This window comes from Tachyglossus aculeatus, chromosome 19, assembly GCF_015852505.1.
Source record: "Tachyglossus aculeatus isolate mTacAcu1 chromosome 19, mTacAcu1.pri, whole genome shotgun sequence".
Classification (NCBI taxonomy): Eukaryota; Metazoa; Chordata; class Mammalia; order Monotremata; family Tachyglossidae; genus Tachyglossus; species Tachyglossus aculeatus.
The window spans coordinates 23,186,699-23,210,392 of record NC_052084.1 but is presented as its reverse complement, the minus strand read 5'-3'; the positions used below and the strand labels follow the sequence as shown (position 1 = coordinate 23,210,392).

Below are 23,694 nucleotides of genomic sequence, written 5' to 3'. Positions count from 1 at the left end.
TTGAATGAGCAGGGTAGCGGTTTGGATGGAGCGGTTTGGCGGATCTTGGCAATGTTGCAGAGCTGAGACCGGCAGGTTTTGGTGACGGCTTGGATATGAGGGGTGAATGAGAGAGCGGAGTCGAGGATGACACCAAGGTTGTGGGCTTGTGAGACTGGAAGGATGGTAGTGCCGTCAACAGAGATGGGAAAGTCAGGGAGAGGGCAGGGTTTGGAAGGGAAGACAAGGAGTTCAGTCTTGGACATGTTGAGTTTTAGGTGGTGGGCAGACATCCAGATGGAGATGTCCTGAAGGCAGGAGGAGATGCGAGCCTGGAGAGAGAGGGAGAGAGCAGGGGCAGATATGTAGATCTGGGTGTCATCAGCGTAGAGATGATATTTGAAGCCGTGGGAGCAAATGAGGTCACCAAGAGAGTGAGTGTAGATCGAGAACAGAAGGGGACCAAACACTGAACCTTGGGGAACCCCCACAGTAAGAGGATGGGAGGGGGAGGAGGAGCCTGCAAAAGAGACTGAGAATGAACGACCAGAGAGATAAGAGGAGAACCAGGAGAGGACGGAGTCTGTGAAACGAAGGTCGGATAGGGTGTTGAGGAGAAGGGGGTGGTCCACAGTGTCGAAGGCAGCTGAGAGGTCGAGGAGGATTAGGATTGAGTAGGAGCCGTTGGACCTGGAAAACAGTAGGTCATTGGTGACCTTTGAGAGGGCAGTTTCCGTGGAATGTAGGGGATGGAAGCCAGACTGGCGGGGGTCAAGGAGAGAGTTGGTGTTGTGGAATTCGAGCCAGCACGTGTAGACAACTCGTTCAAGGAGTTTGGAAAGGCATGGTAGGAGGGATATGGGACGATAACTAGAAGGTGAGGTGGGGTCAAGAGAAGGTTTTTTTTAGGATGGGAGAGACATGGGCATGTTTGAAGACAGAGGGGAAGGAACCAGTGGAGAGTGAGCGGTTGAAGATGGAGGTTAAATGTGTAATTTGTCATTAATTAAATATATGTGGATAAGGAGATGATTCTTATTCTATTCCCAACCACGATCTCGTTGTCACATTTGACTCATTTTCTTCAAGGGGAATAGAAATCTCAGATCTCACTACATCAATCTTTCCAAAAGAACCCATTTCTTTCTCCTCCCAGAAAAGAATGCTGGCGATGAGGAACAACAGTATTGGAGAAGGTTTCATCCTAATGGGCTTCTACGATCAGCCACAGCTGGAAGTGATTCTATTTGTGGTTGTCTTGACCTCCTATCTCCTGACCGTGGTGGGGAACACCATTATCATCATCATCATCAATCGTATTTTTTGAGCGCTTACTGTGTGTAGAGCACTGTACTAAGCGCTTGGGAAGTACAAGTTGGCAACATATAGAGACACTCCCTACCCAACCGTGGGCTCACAGTCTAAAAGGGGGAGACATAGAACAAAACCAAACATACTAACAAAATAAAATAAATAGAATAGATATATATAAGTAAAATAAATAAATAAATAAATAGAGTAATAAATATGTACAAACATATATACATATATACAGGTGCTGTGGGGAAGGGAAGGAGGTAAGATGCGGGGCATGGAGAGGGGGACGAGGAGGAGAGGAAGGAAGGGGCTCAGCCTGGGAAGGCCTCCTGGAAGAGGCGACCTCTCAGTAGGGCCTTGAAGGGAGGAAGAGAGCTAGCTTAGTGGTTGGGCAGAGGGAGGGCATTCCAGGCCCAGGGGATGATGTGGGCCGGGAGTCGATGGCAGGACAGGCGAGAACGAGACATGGTGAGGAGATTAGCGGCAGAGGAGCGGAGGGTGCGGGGTGGGCTGTAGAAGGAGAGAAGGGAGGTGAGGTAGGAGGGGGCGAGGTGATGGAGAGCCTTGAAGCTCAAGGTGAGGTCACTGTGGTGTCGCATCTGGACCCCAGGCTCCACACACCCCTGTACTTCTTCCTCTCCCATCTCTACTTCATGGACTTCTGCTTCACCACTAGCACCGTCCCCCTACTATTATGGAACCTGTGTGGGCCATCGAAGGCCATCACTGCTGTGGGCTGTGCCATCCAGCTCTATGTCTCCCTGGCGCTGGGCTCAACTGAGTGCATCCTCCTCACTATCATGGCTTTTGACTACTACGCTGCTGTCTGTCGATCCCTCCACTACAGGTCCATCATGCACTCACGGTTCTACCATGCTTTGGCAGCTGTAGCATGGATCAGTGGTCTGGACAACAGTGTGATTCAGATTACCATCACTCTCCAGCTTCCCCGCTGTGGGTGCCAACACCTTACTAACTTTTTCTGTGAAGTGCCAGCACTGATTAAGCTGGCATGTGTGGACACAAAAGACAATGAGATCCAGCTCTTCATGGCCACTTTTGTCCTGCTCCTTCTGCCCATGAACCTGATCATGCTATCCTATGGGTTCATTGCCCGGACCGTGCTGAGAATCAAGTCATCCCAGGCCTGGCAGAAAGCCTTGGGCACTTGCGGGTCCCACTTGCTGGTGGTGACTCTCCTCTTCGGCATGAGCTCGATCATCTACATCTAGCCCAACCGCTCTTTCTCCAAGACTTCAGGCAGGTTTCTGACCCTCTTTTACACCGTGGTTACCCCCACACTCAACCCACTCAACTACACCCTGAGGGACAAGGACATGCTGGGGGCAGTGAGGAGGCTGTTGTGGAAAGACTGCCTTTCAAAGGAAACTTGAATTCAAGAATCCAATACTGGTAGTGTTTGGTCAGGGACTGAAATGAGCATGGGGGTCAATCCCCCCCCCCCCCCAATCAGAATTAAGCACTGGCCAAAAATCCAACTAGACTCTAGGGTGTAAGCTCCTTGTGGGAAGAGATCAGTATATTCTCCCAAGTGCGTAGTACAGTTCTCTGCAAACCATAAGAACTGAATAAATATTATTGATTGATTGTTCCTTCAAGGGGTCAAAAACGAATGAATATTATTCTATCTATCCAGATTTACACCGACAGAATTCGTATACAGTCTTTCCTTCTTTAACATGGGGGTTGTGTTCTTCAAGACTATCATCTTGTGAGAAAATTTCACAATAACCACTACTGACTCAATGGGAATGAATGGGATAGAGCTTCCAGGATTTGGAGATATTACCGTGACTGGAATTTTTACATAAAAGTCGCCTTATATAATAGACCACCAATAATAGAATGCTTTGCACTCATGCCATTCATTGTCATTCTACTGCATTAAATACTGTAAAATTCAAATACACAAAGTACTTTACAGTGCATAGAGCAAGGCTGAGTTGAAGGCTGGAAGGTGTGACAACAACATGTCTAGTGAATAGAGCACAGACCTGGAAGTCAGGAAGACCTGGATTCTAATCCCAGCTCTAACACTTGTCTGTTGTGTGACCATGGGCAAGTCAATTTACTTCTCTGTGCCTCATTTATCTCATCTGGAAAATGGGGATTAAGACAATGAACCCCATGTGGGACATGGACAATATCCAACGTGGGAAGGAACAGACCTTCTTAGACTAAGCTCATCTTTTCCTCAGCTCCCCTTCCCCTCTACGTCAACCCAACTCTCTCCCTTTGCTCTACCCCCTCTCTCCACTCCACATCACTTGTGCATATATGACAATACCTATAATTCCATTCATTTGTATTGATGCTTGTTTCCTTGCTTTAATGTCTGTCTCCCCCCATTATAGACTGTAAGCCTAGTGTAGGAAAGGATTGTGTCCTTTTATTGCTGAATTATACTTTTCAAACACTTAGAACCATGCTCTGCACACAGTAAGCGCTCAAAAAACCCAACTGAATGAATAACTTGTATCTACCTCAGTAATACAGTGCTCTGCACACAGTAAGTGCTCAATAAATATGATTGAATGAATGAATACTCAATATAGTGCATGGCACATAGGAAATGATTAACAAATACCATTAAAACAAAACAAAACAGCATCCTGCCTTGACCGACAACCCATACAAGAATACAATTATTTCTTCCAAATTTTCGTACTCCACGTTGTAAATTGTGTTATTCCAGAATGACTCGGGTTGCAAACTAATGAAGGACAGGGTTTGTGCCTACCCACTCTACTGTATGATACCTCCCTAACACTTACTTCAGGGCTCTGCACACAGTAAGTGTTCAGTAAATGTCATTGAATGGTTGGTTTGATTAATTGATTGAGGGTGTGGACACAGTGTTCTCTGATGTTTCCATTACATAATATCTAAATCATGTAAAGGAAATGCATATTATAGTTAAACTGTGTGCACACATGTTATCTCACAAGTTAAATGGACCTACAATCAGGAGTCAATTTGTCCACTTTCACAATAATTCCAACAATCTGTGCTTTCTATTGAGGTTAATTGAGGTTAAACCTAGTTGTTTCTAGTTTGATGTCAAAATGTGCTGCACAGGTCGTTTAGGAAGTACATCCACTATGCAATTCTGTGAATAATAATAACAACAACAACAACAACATATATTTAGTCCTTATTATGTGCCAAACACAATGCTAAGTTCTGGGTAGATACAAGATAACCAAACTGTACACAGTTCCTCTTTCAAATAGAGTTCATTGCAAACCCACTTACCCTGCCTTCTAGCCCTATCGTGGTCCTGCCAAACACTTCTCTGAAATTGATTAGGGGAAGCTGCTTGAAGATGCATCTGAGTTGCATCTCTCCATCTGCTGGGGAGGAACCGCTAACCATGGTCACTTGAGCTAAAATAAAAACTCTTTATCCAGGCTCTGTTCATATGCAAAACCTGGCTACTTAAACATTTACAGATGTCCTTGCTAGTCTGGATTTTTATATACTATCATTCTGCAAATGGATAAATTCATATTTTTGCATATAAACCCCCCTGAAAGTGCTAGATGTCTGGATAAGTGCGAGCAGAGTAAAGGAAAGAGTATTAGTATTTAAATATTGTTCATAAAACGTTTCGGTCCTTTCATTTTTCGTGTCTTATTTACAGGAGACTCAATAAATATCACCATATTTCAACACTACCACCAACAAAAAGATTGGCTTTCACTTACCTAAGTGGCTAAAAATAAGCTAAAAATTCTAGTGGAATACTAGGAGAGCCATATTTACTTAGCAATTGCTAGGGGCCTTGTTCATTGATCATATTAAATACTTTACTAAAGTATTTACTTTATTAAAGTAAAGTATCATATTAAATACTTTATAACGAATTTGATTGAAATTCACCCATCACAAATACTTGTGAGTCAGGTATACATCTATAGATGTGCCTAGATCTGGGACTACAGAAAGGAAAACCAGCATGAAGGATTTATTAATGCTAGTGTCTTGTTCAGAGCCAGTTATACTCTTTTTTTCCATGCCAGCCAAGTTCCTGCTTGGGCACAGAGCAGAAGAAATAGTATGGGGGCATGAGTGTAGACAACTGTGAAGACACACAAAGGCTTTATATACTTATTCATTAATTCATTCATTCACTCGTATTTATTGAGTGCTTAATGTGTGCAAAGCACTGTACTAAGCGCTTGGGCAGTACAAATCGGCAACATATCGAGACGGTCCCTACCCAACAACGGGCTCACAGTCTACAAGGGGGAGACAGACAACAAAACAAAACAAGTAGGTGTCAATACTAACAGAATAAATAGAATTATAGCTATATGCACATCATTATGCAGAGGAAGGACAAAGGAAGGGCGGGCGATGGGGAGAGGAGAAGGAGGAGGAGAGGAAAAAGGGGAGGGATCACTCTGGGAATGCCTCCTGGAGGAGGTGAGCTCTCAGTAGGGCTTTGAAGGGAGGAAGAGAGCTAGTTTGGCAGATGTGCGGAGGGAGGGCATTCCAGCCCAGTGGAAAGACTGACTACTGCCAAAGTGAATACAGCATAGGGCTGCTCCTGTGTCACAGAGCCATGACCTGGTAGACAATTGCTTTGATAACCTCTATGGTTCTGTCCAATTTAGCCAGCTAAGCTATGGTTTGTTTCCAATCCCGTTAATACAAGAAAACCTCTCTAATGGAATTCACTCAATAGGGGAACATCAAGTGCAGTGGATTATCATTTATGTAAGTAATCTTTTTAATGGCATTTGTTAAGTGCTTACTCTGTGCTACACACTGTACTAAATGCTGGGGTCGATACAAGATAATCCGGTTAGACACAGTCCCTGTCTCACATAGGGTTCACAGTCTCAATTCCCATTTTACGGATGAGGGAACTGAGGCCCAGAGAAGTGAAGTGACTTGCTCAAGGTCACATAGCACAAAGGTGACAGAGATGGGATCTGATAGTGCAGCCCTCTGAATGTAGCCAGGAGGGTGTAGTCAATTAGGATTGATATTTTTAAAAGTATTTTACATATTGACAAACCCTCATAAACTGTCACCTTTGGATGTGAATATGCCATAGATTAAAACCCCCAAGATGTTTAATCAGTGTATTTTGTCACTGTTTTAAATTATGTTTCTATCGTATTCAACATCATCAAGATCATCAGCATTCATCAGTATCAATATCATGCATTGAGCACAGGTACTGTACTAAACTCCACAGTCAGAAGTTAAAGAAGCAGCATGGCTTACTGATAGTGCACTGACCCGGGAGTTAGAATTACCTGGGTACTAATCCCAGTTCCACCACTTGTCTGCTGTGTTACCTTGGAAAAGTCACTTATCTTCTTCATGCCCCAGTTCCTTCGTCATTAAACGGGGTTAACGATTGTGAACCCCATGTGGGACATGGACTGTGTCCAAACCAACTAGCTTGTATCTACCCCAGTGCGTAGTACAGTGCCTAGCACGTTGTAAGCATTGTAAGCACTGTGAGCACAATAACATAAAAAAAGATCAAATGACCAAACAGGCACAGTTCCTTTTTTATGGCTTATATTTAATGTGAGAAAGATCCCACCCAAGCCAGGTAGCCCCATGCATCTTCCGCAACCATAGCTCCACCCCAAGAAAATCACAAGAAAATAATTATATATGAGCAACTAAGTACTCTGTTATTTTGGGCACTCAGAGGTAAGGGCAGGGCCAGGTTCAAAATTCTCTCCCTCTATCTAGGGAATCCACTTAAGGTAGCTCCTTAGTGACTCATGATAATTGCTCCAATGCCTCCCCTTGGCCTGAAGCTTCTGCGGAGCAGATATGTGATAAAATCTCCTGAATCTACCAATGTATTAACCTTCATGGAATCGAGGCTCCAGAAATAAAAATAAAATGAATAAATGAACTGTGTTTGTTAAGCACTTACCATGTGCCAAGCAATTGTACTAAGCTCTGGGGTAGGCACAAGGTAATCGAGTTGGATGCAGTACCTGTCCAACATAGGGCTTACAGTCTTAATCCACATTTAACAGATGAGAAAACTGAGGCACCGAAATGTTAAGTGACTTGCCCAAGGTCACACAGAACACAAGTGGTGGAGCCGAGATTAGAACCCGGATCCTTCTGACTCTCAGACCCGGGCTCTATCTGCTAGAAAACACTGCTTCCTTTCACTCTCCTTCTACTAACCAGGACTCTTTGCTGTGGAACCTTTGAGAAGAACCGAGATATTCTGATGGCCCTGTTCACCCTCGTTTCCCTTCACAGTGGATTTCTGGGAAGAGATGGAAAGGGTATTTCACAGGACTTTTAATAATGATGGTATTTGTTAAGGGCTTACCATGTGTCAAACACTGCTTTAAGTGCCTGGGTAGAGTCAATCTAATCTGGTTTGACACTGTCCCTGCCCTACAAGGGTCTCACAGCTTCAATACTCATTTTATAGATGAGATAACTGACGCCCAGAGAAATGAAACGATTTGTGCAGGGTCACACAGCTGATAAGTGGCAGAGCTGAAATTAGAACCAAGATCATTCTGACTCCCAGGCCCTTACTCTATTGTTACAAACCAGTAGAGTCAGTTGGCGATGGGGACGGTTCATGACTCAGCTTCATCAACGGAATGAAGCACGATATTCAGTACCACAGTAAGAAAGCGTTTATTAACATACAGAAAAAACATTAATAGTAAGGGATCCTGCTTCTGGTAAGCCCTCAACCCAGGGACATTGAGAATTTCCAACTGCAGGATGATCAGTCCCATTTGGTGTTCAGGTCCTTAACAGGCCGTCCTGGCATGGGGCTCCTCCTGCCAGCCAAGAAGTCTCTCGGGCACGAGCCACCCCTGCCTTCCCTTCGGAGGACAGTGAGCAGCCAAGTATGGACCGAGACCAGTGCCGGCAACCCAGCAGAAGTTCCCCTCTGCCCAGGCTGTCTCCATTGCCCTTTCAGATAATAATAATAATATTAATGATGGCATTTGTTAAGTGCTTACAATGTGCGAAGCACTGTTCTAAGCACTGGGGGGGAATACAAGGTGATCAGGTTGTCCTACGTGGGGCTCCCAGTCTTAATCCCCATTTTACAGATGAGGTAACTGAGGCCCAGAGAAGTTAGGTGACTTGCCCAAAGTCACACAGCTGACAGGTGGCAGAGCTGGGATTAGAACCCATGACCTCTAGCTCCCAAGCCCGTGCTCTTTCCACTGAGCCACGCTGCAGGGAGCAGCAGCATCAGGCATTTCCCTTCAGCCTGTTTAATTAGCTTGTTGACCATTCTTCCGTGTAAATGGCCCTTATCTACCAATTACAGCACCATTGCCTCCTGCTCTTAGAAGACATCTTGCTCAGACCCCCGCAGGCGCATCGACATTTAGGTCTTTGAGGAGCCTATCTATCTGCCTCACCTGCGATCACAGGAAGCGGTATACCAAAGGGGATTATATTTAACTTGGTGTTTATGCAAGGTGCAAACTGCACACCTCATCTACCCACTAGGCCATTCTGCTTCCTTAGTCAGTCAGTCTTATTTATTGAGTGCTTACTGTGTGCAAGAGCACTATACTAAGTGCTCGGGAGAACACAATCTTACTCTATAATGGACACATTCCTTGCCCTCAGTGAGCTTATAGTCTGGAGGGGGAGACAGGTATTAATATAAAAAAATTACAGATATGTTCATAAGTGCTGGGGATCTGTAAGGGGAGTTGAATAAAAGGAGCAAGTCAAGGTGACGCAGAAGCAAGTGGGAGAAGAGGAAAGGAGGGCTTAGTCAGGGAAGGCCTCTTGGAGGAGATGTGCCTTCAATAATGCTTTGAAGGAGGAGAGAGTACTTGTCTGTTGGATATGAGGAGGAAGGTTATTACAGGCCAGAGGCAGGATGAAAGTGAGTGGTCAGCAATGAGATAGACGAGATGGAGGTACTGTGAGAAGGGTAACACTACAGAAGCAAAGTATGTAGGCTGGGTTATAGTAGGAGAATAGTAAGGTGAGGTGGGAAGGGGCAAGGCGATTGAGCATTTTAAAGCCTTTGGATGGGCAACCACTGGAGGTTCTTGAGGAGTGAGGAAATATGACCTAAATAATAACAACCATAATAATGATGATGATGATTATTATTATTGTGGTTTTTGTTAAGCACTTTCTATATGCCAGGCAGCGTACTAAGTGCTGGGTTGGATACAAGCCCCTCATGAGGCTCACAGTCTTCATCCCCATTTTACATCCCTAAGGTCACACAGCAGTCAGTTGGTGGAGCCCGGATTATGCTTTTGTAGAAAAATGATACGGGCAGTAGAGTGAAGTGTGGACTGGACTGTGAGGTGGCAGGGAGTTCAGCAAGGAGGCTGATACAGTAATCAAGGCGAGGTAAGATAAATGATTGGTTTAACATAGTAAGTTTGGAAGGAGAGGAAAGAGTGGTCCTTCAGGGAACCACCGGTGCAAGGACAGAAAACAGAATAGCGAATTGTTGGTATCACCCCTTCCTCTGACCCTCACAGTAGTTAGAGATTTCCATTCTAATGAATTTTCAAGGAAAAAGAAGCCATTTCCACAGTCCTTTTACTGCTACAGTACTTCCAACTCTTATCACCTAGGAAGAGCTTCTGGAGGACTTTCTTCATTCCATTCTGATGAAATTGTTTTTCTCACCCTTTCAGATAGAAAGAGGATGCCCAGGAAGCAATTTCTCACTAAGCCTTCATGGAGAAAGACCCTAACTCTATCACTCTAACCCTAGCCTTAACCTATCCCAAACTCCAATCCTGACCCTGCCCATAACGCACAGTCAGTTCCACTCATCCCCTCTTAAAAAAGGATTTTCTTCATTTCTCATAGAGTTAGGGATGGCTGCCACAAAATCCAATTTCCTCTAGGCTCTTGATCTGAGGGAATCTTCCATATCAGAAAGAAGAAGGGAAAACTCTAATGTAAGCTTTCACCTCTCCTCGTCCTCTTAAATGTAATGATCCAATAACTCCCCATGATTCAAAGTTGAAATTCTGAATGAAAATGCAATATGGGATTGTCTCAGCAATATCCAGGGGTCATTACCTTGCCCAGATGGGTGTGAATGGAGATTCCCCTTGCTCTTCTCTCCAAAATGCGAGTCAGAGGTTAACCTGGAATCAGTGGTGAAGGGTGGGGGTTGAGGGCTAAGGGTGCAAGTTCTGTGGGAGAATGGGAGGATTCTACAATTGAAACCACAGCAAACAGAAAAAGGGCCTCATTTTGGAAGGAAAATGCTGGATAAATTAGTTTGAATGTTGGGTCCAGATCTTGCTGAATTACACTGGGCACCTCACTTAATCCCTGGATATCCTTTTCTCTGGCTGTAGATTGTTCTAAGTGCTACACCTCTACTCCTAAATGACATCCCTTACCAGAAGGCTGCATCTCCAGGCCTACTTCATCTATTCCTTAGGAATCAGCCAATCAATCAATCGATCAATCATATTTATTGAGCTCTAACTGTGTGCTGAACACATTATTAAACACTTGGGAGAGTATAATAGAATTGGAAAACAGATTCCCTGCCCACAATAAGCTTTCTGTCTAGAGGACAAGCTGACGGTTCAGGGGGATGTTGCAGAAGGTCTCCATATGTCAGGTTGACATGATTTTCCCATGTTCCCATTGTGTACCAGTAACACAGAGCAAGACGATGGTTAGGATCCCAAAATATTTATTGAACTTGCCCTTTGTTGGGCTTGTCCTTCCAGGTTAATCCAAAACAAGTGGCTCCCACCACTCCTTCTCCCCCTGACTACTGCTGCCTCCCTGCAGGATGTATTATACATTGAAGGGACTAAGGGTGATGTCTGTAAATTGTTAGACCCGAACCAGGAAGTAACCACTGAAATGAGGAGGGAAGGAGAAATCGGAGTAGGGTGAGTCTGCGGCATCCAAGTTTGTCCATTCTTCTCTGTCCTAGTTACTCCACACTGAAGTGAAGGAGGCACCTTGGAAACTAAAGTAACTCTTTCAAGCCATTAAATCAATCAATCAGTCAATCGCATTTATTGAGTGCTTACTGTGTGCAGAGCACTGTACTAAGCGCTTGGGAAGTACAAGTTGGCAACATATAGAGACGGTCCCTACCCAACGGTGGGCTCACAGTCTAGAAGGGGGAGACAGAAAACAAAACAAAACATGTAGACAGGTGTCAAAATCGTCAGAACAAATAGAATTAAAGCTCTATGCACATCAACAAAATAAATAGAATAGTAATTATGTACAAGTAAAATAAATAGAGTAATAAATCTGTACAAATATATAACAGTGCTGTGGGGAGGTGAAGGAGGTAGGGCGAGGGGGATGGAGAGGATGAGAGGAAAAATGGAGCTCAGTCTGGAAAGGCCTCTTGGAGGAGGTGAGCTCTCAGTAGACCTTTGAAGGGAGGAAGAGAGCTTGGTGGATGTGTGGAGAAAGGGCATTCCAGGTCAGGGGAAGGACGTGGGCCGGGGGTCGATGGAGGGACGGGTGAGAATAAGGCACAGTGAGGAGGCAGAGGAGTAGAGGGTGCGGGCTTGGCTGTAGAAGGAGAGAAGTGAGGTGAGGTAGGAGGGGGCGAGGTGATGGAGAACCTTGAAGCCGAGAGTGAGAAGGTTTTGATGCGTAGGTTGACAGACAGCCACTGGAGATCATTGAGGAGGGGAGTAACATGCCCGGAGCGTTTCTGTACAAAGATAATCCGGGCAGCTGAGTGAAGTATAAACTGAAGTGGGGAGAGACAGAAGGATGGGAGATCAGAGAAGAGGCTGATGCAGTAACCCAGTCGAGATAGGATGGGAAATTGAACCAGCAAGGTAGCGGTTTGGATAGAGAGGAAAGGGCGGATCTTAGCAATATTGTGGAGGTTTGACCGGCAGGTTTTGGTGACGGATTGGATGTGTGGCGTGAAAGCGAGAGTGGATTTGGAACTGGATTAGAAGCCAGGGTCCTTCTGACTCCAAGTCCCGTGCTCAATCCTTTAGACCATGCTGCTTCTTGACATTCAAGATTCACTCAGTAGTGAAAAACTTAAGCTTAATGAATTCTTGTTTATCTGATTTATCTGTTAGTGAAATGCCTTGAATTTTTTTATCAGGAATGGGTAGCCAAGTAAAGTTGATTTTTTCTTTTAGGTTTGAAATATGGACAGAAACTCAGAAATTCATCTGTGTTGTAACAATACCATAGGTTAAAACACCCATTCATTAAGATTTCTAATAGATCACTTTGGTCACTGTTATTTTCATTATTTTTATGTACATTATTATTATCATTACCATCATCATTTTCATTGTTGCCATCAACATCAGCATTATGCATTGAGCGCAAATACTGTACTAAGGCCAAACCTAGCACAGCCCCTTTCTTTGGGTAATGGTGAATTTGGGGAAACCCCCAGCCAGTCTACACTAGTTCCACACTTATCCTTTAACCCCCATTTCCACCCCAAGAAATTCACAAGGAAATGACTATGTAGATGGGCATCATAGTGTGTTACTCAGCACTATGGTCCTTTATGATCTCAGCGGTCAGGGAACGGGTTTGGGATAGAAACTATTTTCTCGTCAGTTCTCTACCTAGAGACTCTATTCAGGACACCTCAGCTACTTATGATAATTGGCTTACTGGGTCCCCCAGGCCTTTAGCTTCTGTAGAGGCAACATGTGACAGTATCTCCACTGCCTCCCTCAAGGTATTGACCTTGAGGGAATCCAAGCTCCATCTAACAATACTCTTCTTCCACCTAAGCAGGGCTCTTTGTTGAAGAACCCCCAAGAGGAACCCAGAGATTTTAATGGCCTTGATCATCCCAGTTTCCCATCACACCAGGTTTCTGAACAGAAAGGAGAAGGGTGGAGGGCCTTTAGAAGTTGAACGGTGCAAAGATAGAAATGGTGTAGAGAATTGCAGATTTCAGTTTATCACTGTATGACTGACTTGATTGGAGCTTCTCCAGTTTTTGTGGATCTCCAAGGAAGAGAAATCCATCTCCACAGACCAGTGATCCCTACAGTGCTTCCTAATCTCACTACCTAGAAGATTATCTGGTGATGTTACCTCAATCTACCCTGTTGAAAATTGCATCTGACCCTTTCAGATAGAGAGAAAAGCCCCTGAGAGCAATTCCTTGCTCAGTCTCCATGGAGAAAAAACAGTCCTTCCCCTGTCTATAAAGCAAAGTCAGTTCCATCCTTCCTCATCTATCCAAGGATTCTCCTCACTTCTTAGAGAGAAATGGCTGTCACAAGATACAATATGCTTTGTTCCCTTGGTTCTCAGTGAATCTACCACATCAGGAGGAGGGAGACACTCTAATGTATGATTGATTCTCTCACCATTATCTGTAATTTTACAATCCAATCACTACCCATGACTCAAAGCTGGAACTCTGATTGCAGAGGTGGTATGGAGCAGTCCCAGCAACCTCCAGCTATCCTTATCCTGCCCACGTGGATGTGAATGGAGATTCCTCTTGCTCTTTCTCCAAAATGTGAGTCAGGGGCTAACTTGGGAAACTGGGAGAGGTTCTGTAGGAGGATGAGGGGAAAACAGAGCCAGGAGAAGGGTCACATTAAGGGAGGGTTATGCTGGGTAAATGGGTTAGAGTGTTGGATACAGGTCTTTCAGTATTACCTTGGGCATTATACTTAATCTCTGGGTCTCCCTTTCCCTGATTGTGGATTGTTCTAAGTGCTAAACTTCTGATCCTATATGAAAGTAGAAGATTCAGGATAGGATGGACAGAGTGCATTAAGAGATTTGGGAAACAGCCTCCATTATTGTTTGGATGAGTCTCTTTCAGACATGTTCCTAGAGGATCCTGGGAAATTGTGGGTTGCACTCCAGCTAAGAAAATTCATGCCTTACCCCTCATTAGGATGGACTGCAGAATGTTTCCGTCCCTTAAAAGACACAAGTTCAAGGATTCTTTCAATCGTAGTTATTGAACACTTACTGTGTGCCCTCCATATGTGTCTGTTAGCCCAACCTCTGTCTTCCCTGTACTCTTAGACTGGGTGTTTCTCAAGAGCCAGGGATCATGTCTAATTTTCACCTGTGCACTGTTTTCCAAGCAATTAATGCAGTGCTTTTGTACAAAGTACTTGCTTAATCGATCAATCAATTATGAATACTTACTGTGTTTAGAGCACTGTAGAGAAACAGCATGACCTAGTGGAGAGTGTACTAGTTTGGGAGTCAGAGGACTTAGGTTCTATTCCTGGCTCTGCCACCTGCCTGCTGTGTGACCTTATGCAACTCACTTCACTACTTTGTACCTCAGTTCCCTCATCTGCAAAATGAGGATTCAATACCTATTTTCCTTCCTACTTAGACTGTGAGCCCCACGTGGGACCTGATTATGTCATGACTATCTCGTACCTACCCTAGTGCTTAGCACATATAGTAAACACTTAACAAATACCACAATTATTACTATCATTGTTTGTGGAAGCAGCACAGCCTACTGAATAGAGCATGGGCCTGGAGACAGAACCAGCATGGATGGTGGGTAGAGCATAGGCCTGGAGTCAGAAGGACTTGGGTTCTAATCCTGGCTCTTCCAGTTGTCTGCTGTGTGACCTTGGGGAAGTCACTTAACTTCTCTGTGCCTCAGTTACCTCAACTGGGTCCAACCTGATTTGCTTGTATCCTCTCCAGTACTTAGAACAGTGCCTGGCACACAGTAAGTGAGTGAGCGAGTGGGTAATTGTGATGGAAATTAAAGTGCTTAAAAGGAACAGACCTAAGTGCATAAGTACTGCAGAAGAGAAAGCAAATAGAGAGAATGAAGGCTTAGGCAAGGAAGACTTCTAAGTGGAGATATGGTTTTGGTGAGGCTTAAAATTGAGGAGAGCGATGGGCTGCCATATTTGAAGGGGAAGGCAATTTCAATACAGAACGAGGATATGAGAAAGGGGTCGCCCGAGAGAAGGCGAGGTTGAGATACAGTAAATGGCGTTAGAGGAGTGAAGTGTGCAGGTTAGGTTGTAGGAGGAGATGAGTGAGTAGGAGGGGAAGAGCTGATTAAGTCCCTTAAAGAAGATAGTAAAGAGCTTCTGCTTGATACGGAAATGAAGGGCAACCCCTGGATGTTTTTGAGGAGAGAGATGCGGTCTAAGCATTTTTTGAGAAAAATAATCAAGCACAAAGTGAAGTATGGACTGGAGTGAGGAGAGACAGGAGTCAGGAAGGTCAGTGTAGAAGCTGACACGGTAGTCCAAGTGGGAAGTGATAAGTGTTTGGGTCAGCTTATCAGCAATTTGGTTGGAGAGGAAAGAATGGATTCTAGAAATGTTGTGAAAGTAAAACCAATAGGATTTGCAGATAGACTGAATACGTGGGTTGAATGAGAGAGATGAAGCATGGATAATGCAGAGGTTATGAGCTTGTGAGACAGGGAGGACAGTGGAGTTGTCTATAGTTATGGGAAAGTCTCAGAGTGGACAGGGTTTGGTAAGAAGATGGGGAATTCTGTTTTGAACATGTTAAGTTTTAGGGTACTGGTAGGCTATTCATGAACAGATGTTCTGAAGGCAGTAGGAAATGCAAGACTTTAGAGGAGGGTGGTCTGGACAGGAGATCCAGATTTGGACATCATCTGCCTAGAGATGGTAGTTGAAGCCATGAAAGCGAATGAGTTCTCTGAGGGACCTGGGGTGGATGAGAATAGAAGGGGATCCAGAACTGAGCCATAATGGACTTCCACAGTTAAGGGGTGGGAGGCAGAGAAAAAGCCGGTGAAAGACACTGACAACGTGTGGCTAGAGAGATAGTAGCAAAACCAGGAAAGAGCAATGTCTGTGATAAATTCTACCACAACTACTATTGTAAAATAAATCGGGTCCCAAATCTTCCTTTGGTTCCCCCTCTCCAAAGACTGACCTTCCAGAATCAATCAATCAATGTTATTTATTGAGTATTTAGTATGTGCAGAGCACTGTACTAAATGCTTGGGAGAGTACAATACAACAGAATTAGTAGACAGGTTCCCTGTTCATAACAAACTTCCAGCCTACGGGAGAGACAGACATCAGCATGAATAAATAATTTAAAGATGTACACATAAGTGCTTTGGGGCTGGGGGTGGGGTGAATATCAAATGTCCAAAGGTCACAGATCAAAGTGCATAGATGACACAGAAGGGAGAGTGAGCCAGAAAAAGAGGGCTTAATCAAGGAAGGCCACTTGGAGAAGATGGAGTTTCTCCAAGTTTTTTTGATAATAATGTTTTGAAGGTGGAGAGAGTGGTGGTCTGGCATAAATGGAGGGGGAGATAGTTTCAGGTAAGTGGAAGGTATTGAAAAGGGGTTGATGATGAGATAGATGATATCTCAGGTGCAATGAGTAAGCTGGTGCTATAGGAGCAGAGTATGCAGGCTGGGTTGTACTAGGAGATTTGTGAGGTGAGGTGGGAGGGGTATGATGACTGAGCCCTATAAAGCCTATGGTAAGGGTTTTCTGCTTGTTGTGGAGGTGGATGGGCAGCCATTGGGGTTTCTTCAGGAGTGGGGTGTTAAGGACTGAACGTTTTTGTAGAGAGGCAGCGTGGCTTAGTGGAATAAGCATGGGCTTGGGAATCAATGTGGATTCTAATCCCAGCTCTGCCACTTATCTGCTGTGTGACCTTGGGCAAGCCACTTAACTTTTCTCTGCCTCAGGTTACCTCATCTGTAAAAGGGGAATGGGGAGTGAAGACTGTGAGCTTCACATGGGACAACCTGATTACCTTGCATCAACCCCAGCGCTTAGAACAGTGCTTGGCACATACTAAGTGCTTAACAAATACCATAATTATTAAAATTATTACTACTATGATAAATGACACAGGCAGCAGAGTGAAGTATGGATTAGTACAGTGCTCTGCACATAGTAAGCGCTCAATAAATACGATTGATGATTAGGGTGGTGAGAGATAGGAGGCTGAGAGGTCAGTAAGGAGGCAGATATCACAGTCAAGGTGGGACAGGATAAGTTATTGGATCAGCATGGTAGCAGTTTGGATGGAGAGAAAAGGACAGATTTTAGCAATATTGTGAAGGTAGAACTGACAGGATTTGGTGACAGACTGTGATGGAATGCGAGAGACGATTCGTGGACAAAGCTAGTGTTGTGGATTTGTGAGATAGGGAAGATAGTGGTGTTGTCTACAGTAATGGAAAAAGCAGAGGGAGGACAGGGTTTGGGTGGGAAGTTAACATGTTCAGTTTTGGACACGTTTAATTTGAGGTTTCAGTAGGACAACCAAGTAGATATGTCTTGTAGATATGTCTGATATGTATGATATGTCCGAACGCTGCTGGTGAAAGTCTAAACACCATGCCAACCTAGTTCACTTCAGGTTTATCCTTTCCTGCCTTAACTAAGCCCTCTCCTCTGCCAGACAAAACTATTTCTCCTCCCTTATTGACACCCATGCCCATCATCCCCGTCAGCTCTTCCGTACATTCAACTCCCTTCTCAGCCCCCTGGTTCCTCCCCCTCCTCCTTCACTCACCCCCAACGATCTGGCCTCCTACTTCATTAATAAAATTAAATCCATCAGGTCTGACCTCCCCAAAGTCACTCCTCCCCCCCTTCTCCAACCCTCCGGCTCTCAACACTCTCTGCTACTCTCCCATCCTTCCCAGCAGTATCCTCAGAGGAGCTTTCCTCCCTCCTCTCAAGTGCTACTCCGGCCACCTGTGCTTCTGACCACATTCCCTCTCATCTCATGAAATCTCTCGCTCCGTCCCTTCTCCCCTCCTTAACTTCCATCTTCAACCGCTCACTCTCGACTGGTTCCTTTCCCTCTACCTTCAAACATGCCCATGTCATCGCCCATGCCAATGAGCCTTGTCGCACAATCCTTCTTCACCCCAAATATGGCCAATGGAAGAGAAGAGGATGAGGAAGTAACAAGGTGTATCTGGGTAGGGGACTCCACAAACTCTCGGTAGTAGATTGGAAGTATATCATACTGATGTGGTGTGGCATTTGTGCCTAGAGTCAGGGATGCCCACTCTGTCAGGCTCTGTGTGGTGCTGAGTGACCAATCGGACCTCCTCACTGGAGCTAGCAGAAATGAGTATTCCCCCTTGGGAACTTGACCCCTGAATGACTGTGAAAGTTATGTTGGGATAGTTTAATGGTAGCCCGGGGTGACTGTGAAAGGTGGCCCATGTTGAGAGGATTTGAAAGGTAGTCATTTGAGGTTATTTTAAAGATAGTTTGGAGTTATTTGAAGGAAGCCCATTTGGAGTGTTTTGAAAGGTAGTCCAAAGAAGTCCAGGTTGGCATGATTTTCCCGTGTTCCCATTGGTTACTAGTGACATTGAACAAGACATGGTTAGGATCCCAAAATATTTACTGAACTCATCCTTTGGAGGGCTTGTTCTTTCAAGTTAATCCAACACAAGTGGCTCCCACCATTCCTCCTCCCCCGACTACTGCTACCTCCCTGCAGGATGTGTTATAGCTCCCTCAGGTCAGACACAATCCCTACAGTCAGAATTCCAGCCAAGATACTTTGAAAATGCAATAATCAAGGAATCATATGTTATAACAAACACTTTTGTGATGTCAACAAGTTTGTTAGACCTGGATAAGTAACTAGACATTGAAATATGGAGGGGAGAAGGAGTTGGAGTAGGGTGAGGCTGAGATGTCAATTCCTCAATGAGCCGAAAATGACCCCTTGGAAACTGCAGTAACCCTTTCAGGTCATTCAAAGGCCATTAGAGATTTAGCCTCCTACTAGCAGAAGAGAAAGATACTGCAGCTTCCCAGGTAGTGTGAAACCAAGGAAGAATCTGTCTCCTGGTTCTTGTATTAAAGAAAGGAAATAAGTAGCATTGGTTGCTATTTCTATAATTCAGAGATATCTCAGATCATGTATTTGTGAGAAGCGAGTTCTAAAATTCTAAAGTGTGGTGATTTATTTACCTCTGCTTTATGCAGCTTTGCATAGACTAATTTCCACTGATCCTAGGAAGAATTAGGCCCAAGAACACCTTTTAAAATATTATGGCGAGACAAATAAAAAATTATTACAAATGTAGCTGTTTGTCCTTCTTCAATCAATTCCTCAATAGTACAAACCTACCATTCACTGAGAGCAAAGTATTATACAAAGTGCTTAGGAGAGTATAATAACTTTAGAAGACATAGTCTATGCCCTCCAAACAACAAACAACTAAAGGTGATATTGTATCTGTCTATATAGATCATTGAATGATATCCTGTCCCCTTCAAAGTTTGATAGGGCACTTTTCTGGTCTCTAGCCATTTGGCAGAAGGGTTTTGCCCTCAAGTGGAACATTTTGGACACCAAAGTGCTAATGACTAGAGACAGCATTCAAAACTTATTCGGCACCCAACATTTTTCTAGGTCACAAAAGGTCTAGGCCTTCATCTATTTCCTCATCATTTTTCCCACCTACTTCCATATTCAAAGCCACCTGCTTTTGGTGAATCTCATCTCCCTCAGGCCAGACACAATCCCTACAGACAGAATTCCAGCTAAGATATTAGGAAAATTCAATCAATCATCAAGGAATCATACACGTAATTAGACTATCTGGAGTCCTGTTTCCATTCATCATTCTACCTAATTATTATTGCAGCCACTGCCTTCTTTTATTTTACAGTAGGCAACTTCCCAGTGTCCCCTCTTTATCCCCAGGAGTTTTCCTTCATAGTGTACAACTGACATTTGGGAGATATTGTACCTCAGAGATGAATTTGCAAAGATTCATTGAAGAGACACACAATAGATTGCTAGAAGGAAAAAGTAGGTATGTTGGATGGTTCAACATGACCACTAGGAGATGACAAAGGATGTAGTCATCTCACTGTGCCTTCCAGCAATCTGTTGTCTCCTGTTCAGTCCAGAAATCTGGGTGGAACGGGCCACGTTAAAAGTAGGAGGAGTAATAATATATATTAAACAAAGGGTCTAAGTTCTGAAACAAGTGCTGGGAAATAAATACATGGAAGAATTATGTACAGTCCCTCACCCTGAAAACCTCACAGTCTAAAAAAAGTAAGGAGGGAAGAGAGGGTTTTCATGGCAGACACTTTAAAGAAACACAAACAAAAAGACAAAGATGATGACAATCAATCAATCACTGGCATTTATTGGGTGCTTACTTTACGCTGAGCACTGTACTAAGCGCTTGGGAGCATACAATACAAAATAAGCAGACATGTTAAATGAGTAATTTATAATATAAAACAAAGATACATAGGTGAGTGCTGAAGGGTTGAAGTTGGGGCAATATCAAATTTCCAGAGGTCACAGACCAGTTACTTTTCCATATTCTAATTTTTCTTCTCAGGGTTTTGTTTTTCATTTGTCTTCATGACCTTCAGTCTGGACGTTTCTAAGCATTCCAGTATGTAATCTCCCATTACAACCCAGCTAGAATGCTTCATTCTTTTCAACTGACCCTGTTGACTATGCTTCCTTCCCAGTAACTCAATCATATATTTGAGTGTTTACTGTGTGCAGAGCACTGTATTAAGCACTTGGGAAAATACAACATAACAGAGGTGGTAGACACATTCCCTGATCACAACTGAGAAACACCATGGCCTAGTGGATAGAGCATGGCCCTGGGAGCCAGAAGGACCTGGTTTCTAATCCCAACACTGCCACTATCCACTATGTGACCCTGGGCAACTCAATTCTCTTTACTCAGTTATTTCATCTGTAAAATGAGGATAAGACTGTCACCCAAATGTGGAACATGGACTTTGCCCAATCTTCTTAGCTTCTACCTATCCTAGTGCTTAGTACACTACCTGGCACATAGTAAGCACTAAACTGATACCATTACAAATGAGTTTACAATCTAGAGGGGGAGACATAGATCCATATCTGTAATTTATTTATTTACATTAATGTATGTGTTGTGGGACTGAGGGATGAGTGAATAAGGTGTTCAAATCAAGGTACAAGGGCAACGCAGAAGGGAGTGGGAGAAGAGGAAATGAAGGACTAGTCGGAAAAGGCCTCTTGGTGGAGGTGTGCCTTTGAAAATGTTTGAAGGTGGAGAGAGTGATATATGTATGTCAATATGTCATATGTCAATATGTCATATTTGACAGACAGGACATGGTTGAGAAATGGGTAATGAGATGGCCAAGATAGAGATACAGTGAGTAGGTTGACACTATTAATTCATTCATTCAATCGTATTTGTTGAGCGTTTACCATATGCAAAGCACTGTAATAAGAGCTTGGAAAGTACAATTCAGCAACAGAGGAATGAAGTCTGTAGGCTGGGTTGTAGTGGGAAATCAGGGAGGTAAGGTAAGAGGCGGCAAATGGATTGAATGTTTTAAAGGCAAAGGTTAAGGAGTTTCTCTTTGATGTGGAGATAGATGAGCAAGTATTGGTGATTCTTGAGGAGTGGGGAAACGTGGACTGAAAGATTTTGTAGAGAAATGTAGAAAATGCCGAAACACGTTTTGTAGAACATGGAAGGAGCAGGAGGATTTCAGGTTCCACACAGGTCAGATCAACAGTCATAGAAGTCACAGTGGTAACCTTCCCAATATCCCTTCTGGGTTCTTCCCAGAGAGAAGCAGGGATCAGTGGGAAAACCTCATGTCATGGGGATGAGGCAGTGCCCCATGGTGAAGTTAGGCCCCAGGGGTTCAATTCAAATGGAGCGGTGGATGGATGATATGGTTCAGTATGACGTTGCTTATGTTCTTGTACGAAATCCTGTGTGATTCTGTAACAAACTTACCTTGACCACGGTATCCTCTGCCCTCACTCTCACATACATACACACACTGACACAAGAGCATGCATTCTATCACCAACTCTTGAACAATTATCCTGGATTGGATTGTTTATTTTGCTTTTCTGAGGAAGGTATTAAACAAAAAGAGAATGAGGGAAGAAAAAGCTCACTGACATCTGGAAAATGGGAACATGAATCCCATCCCATCCTGGGATTTCATTATAATTGTGATGAGTTTGGGGTTAGGATCTTACTGATTCCGTGAATCATGTGGGCTCCACCCTTTCCACTTTTTCTGGAACCTAATCACCAATGTCTCATTTTCTCTTGGCAGTGATGGATGATGGAGGTGACCAACGGCAGCTCTGGAGGAGACTTCATCTTTATGGGCTTCTCTGACCAGCCCCAACTAGAGATGGTCCTATTTGTGCTTATCTTGATTTCCTACCTCCTAACCCTTCTAGGCAACACAACCATTGTTGTAGTGACCCACCTAGACCCCAACCTCCACACACCAATGTACTTCTTCCTCTCCCATCTCTCCCTTGTTGACCTCTGTTTCACCACCAGTGTTATCCCCCAGTTATTATGGAACCTCTGGGGACCATATAAGACCATCACAGTTATAGGCTGTGCAGTCCAACTCGCCGTTGGCCTGGCTCTGGGCTCAACTGAGTGTGTTCTCCTCACAATCATGGCCTTTGACCGCTATGCTGCCATCTGTCGGCCCCTCCACTACATGACCGTCATGCACCCACGGCTCTGTCAAGGCCTGGCAGCCATGGCGTGGCTGAGTGGCATGGGCAACAGTGCAATCCAGAGCACCATCACGCTCCGCCTGCCCCGATGTGGCAACCGGCATATTCCTAACTTTGCTTGTGAGGTGCCCACCATGATCAAACTGGCATGTGTGGCTATCCGAGTCAATAAGGTAGTGCTTTTCATTGCCACCTTGATCCTGGCCCTTCTGCCCATTGCTCTGATTGTGGTCTCCTACGGGTTCATTGCCAGAACTGCACTAAGGATCAAGTCAGCCCATGCCTGGCGAAAATCCCTGGGCACCTGTGGGTCCCATCTGCTGGTGGTGACTCTTTTCTTTGGTATGACCTCGGTCATCTACATCCATCCCAACAGCTCCTTCTCCAAGAGTTCAGGAAAGTTCCTGACCCTCTTCTACACAGTGATCACCCCCACGCTCAACCCACTCATCTATACCCTGAGGAACAAGGACATGATAGGAGCACTCAGAAGGCTTTTGGGAAAAGACCAAAGTTCAGGAAAGACCTGAAATCTTGAATAAAATTGTTCTAGAGTCCTAGAGAAGGACTATGAAAGGTAGAAGCCTTTGATGTTACCAGAGTTTTCAGCTCTAAATCCAGGACAAAAGAGCCCAGTAGTAACTTTAGGAGTGCCTGGACCCCAGACAGCTTCTCCTAGTCCTGAATCAATAAATCAATCAATTAATCAATCATATTTATTGAGCGCTTACTGTGTGCAGAGAACTGTACTAAGCGCTTGGGAAGTACAAGTTGGCAACATATAGAGACAGTACCTACCCAACAGTGGGCTCACAGTCTAAAAGGGGGAGACAGAGAACAAAACCAAACATACTAACAAAATAAAATAAATAGAATAGATATGTACAAGTAAAATAAATAAATAAATA

The 23,694-nt window shown here is 44.2% G+C and overlaps 1 protein-coding gene and 1 pseudogene across 1 annotated transcript; both read left to right on the top strand.

The window, feature by feature from the left end:
- The first annotated feature begins 1,141 nt into the window (after positions 1-1,141).
- Positions 1,142-2,690, top strand: LOC119940559 (annotated as a pseudogene).
- A 19,678-nt stretch (positions 2,691-22,368) lies between these two features.
- On the top strand, positions 22,369-23,316 carry LOC119941031 (olfactory receptor 2G3-like). Its single transcript, XM_038761474.1, has one exon. It carries the CDS (start codon positions 22,369-22,371, stop codon positions 23,314-23,316), a length of 948 nt encoding a protein of 315 aa, XP_038617402.1.
- Positions 23,317-23,694: the final 378 nt, after the last annotated feature.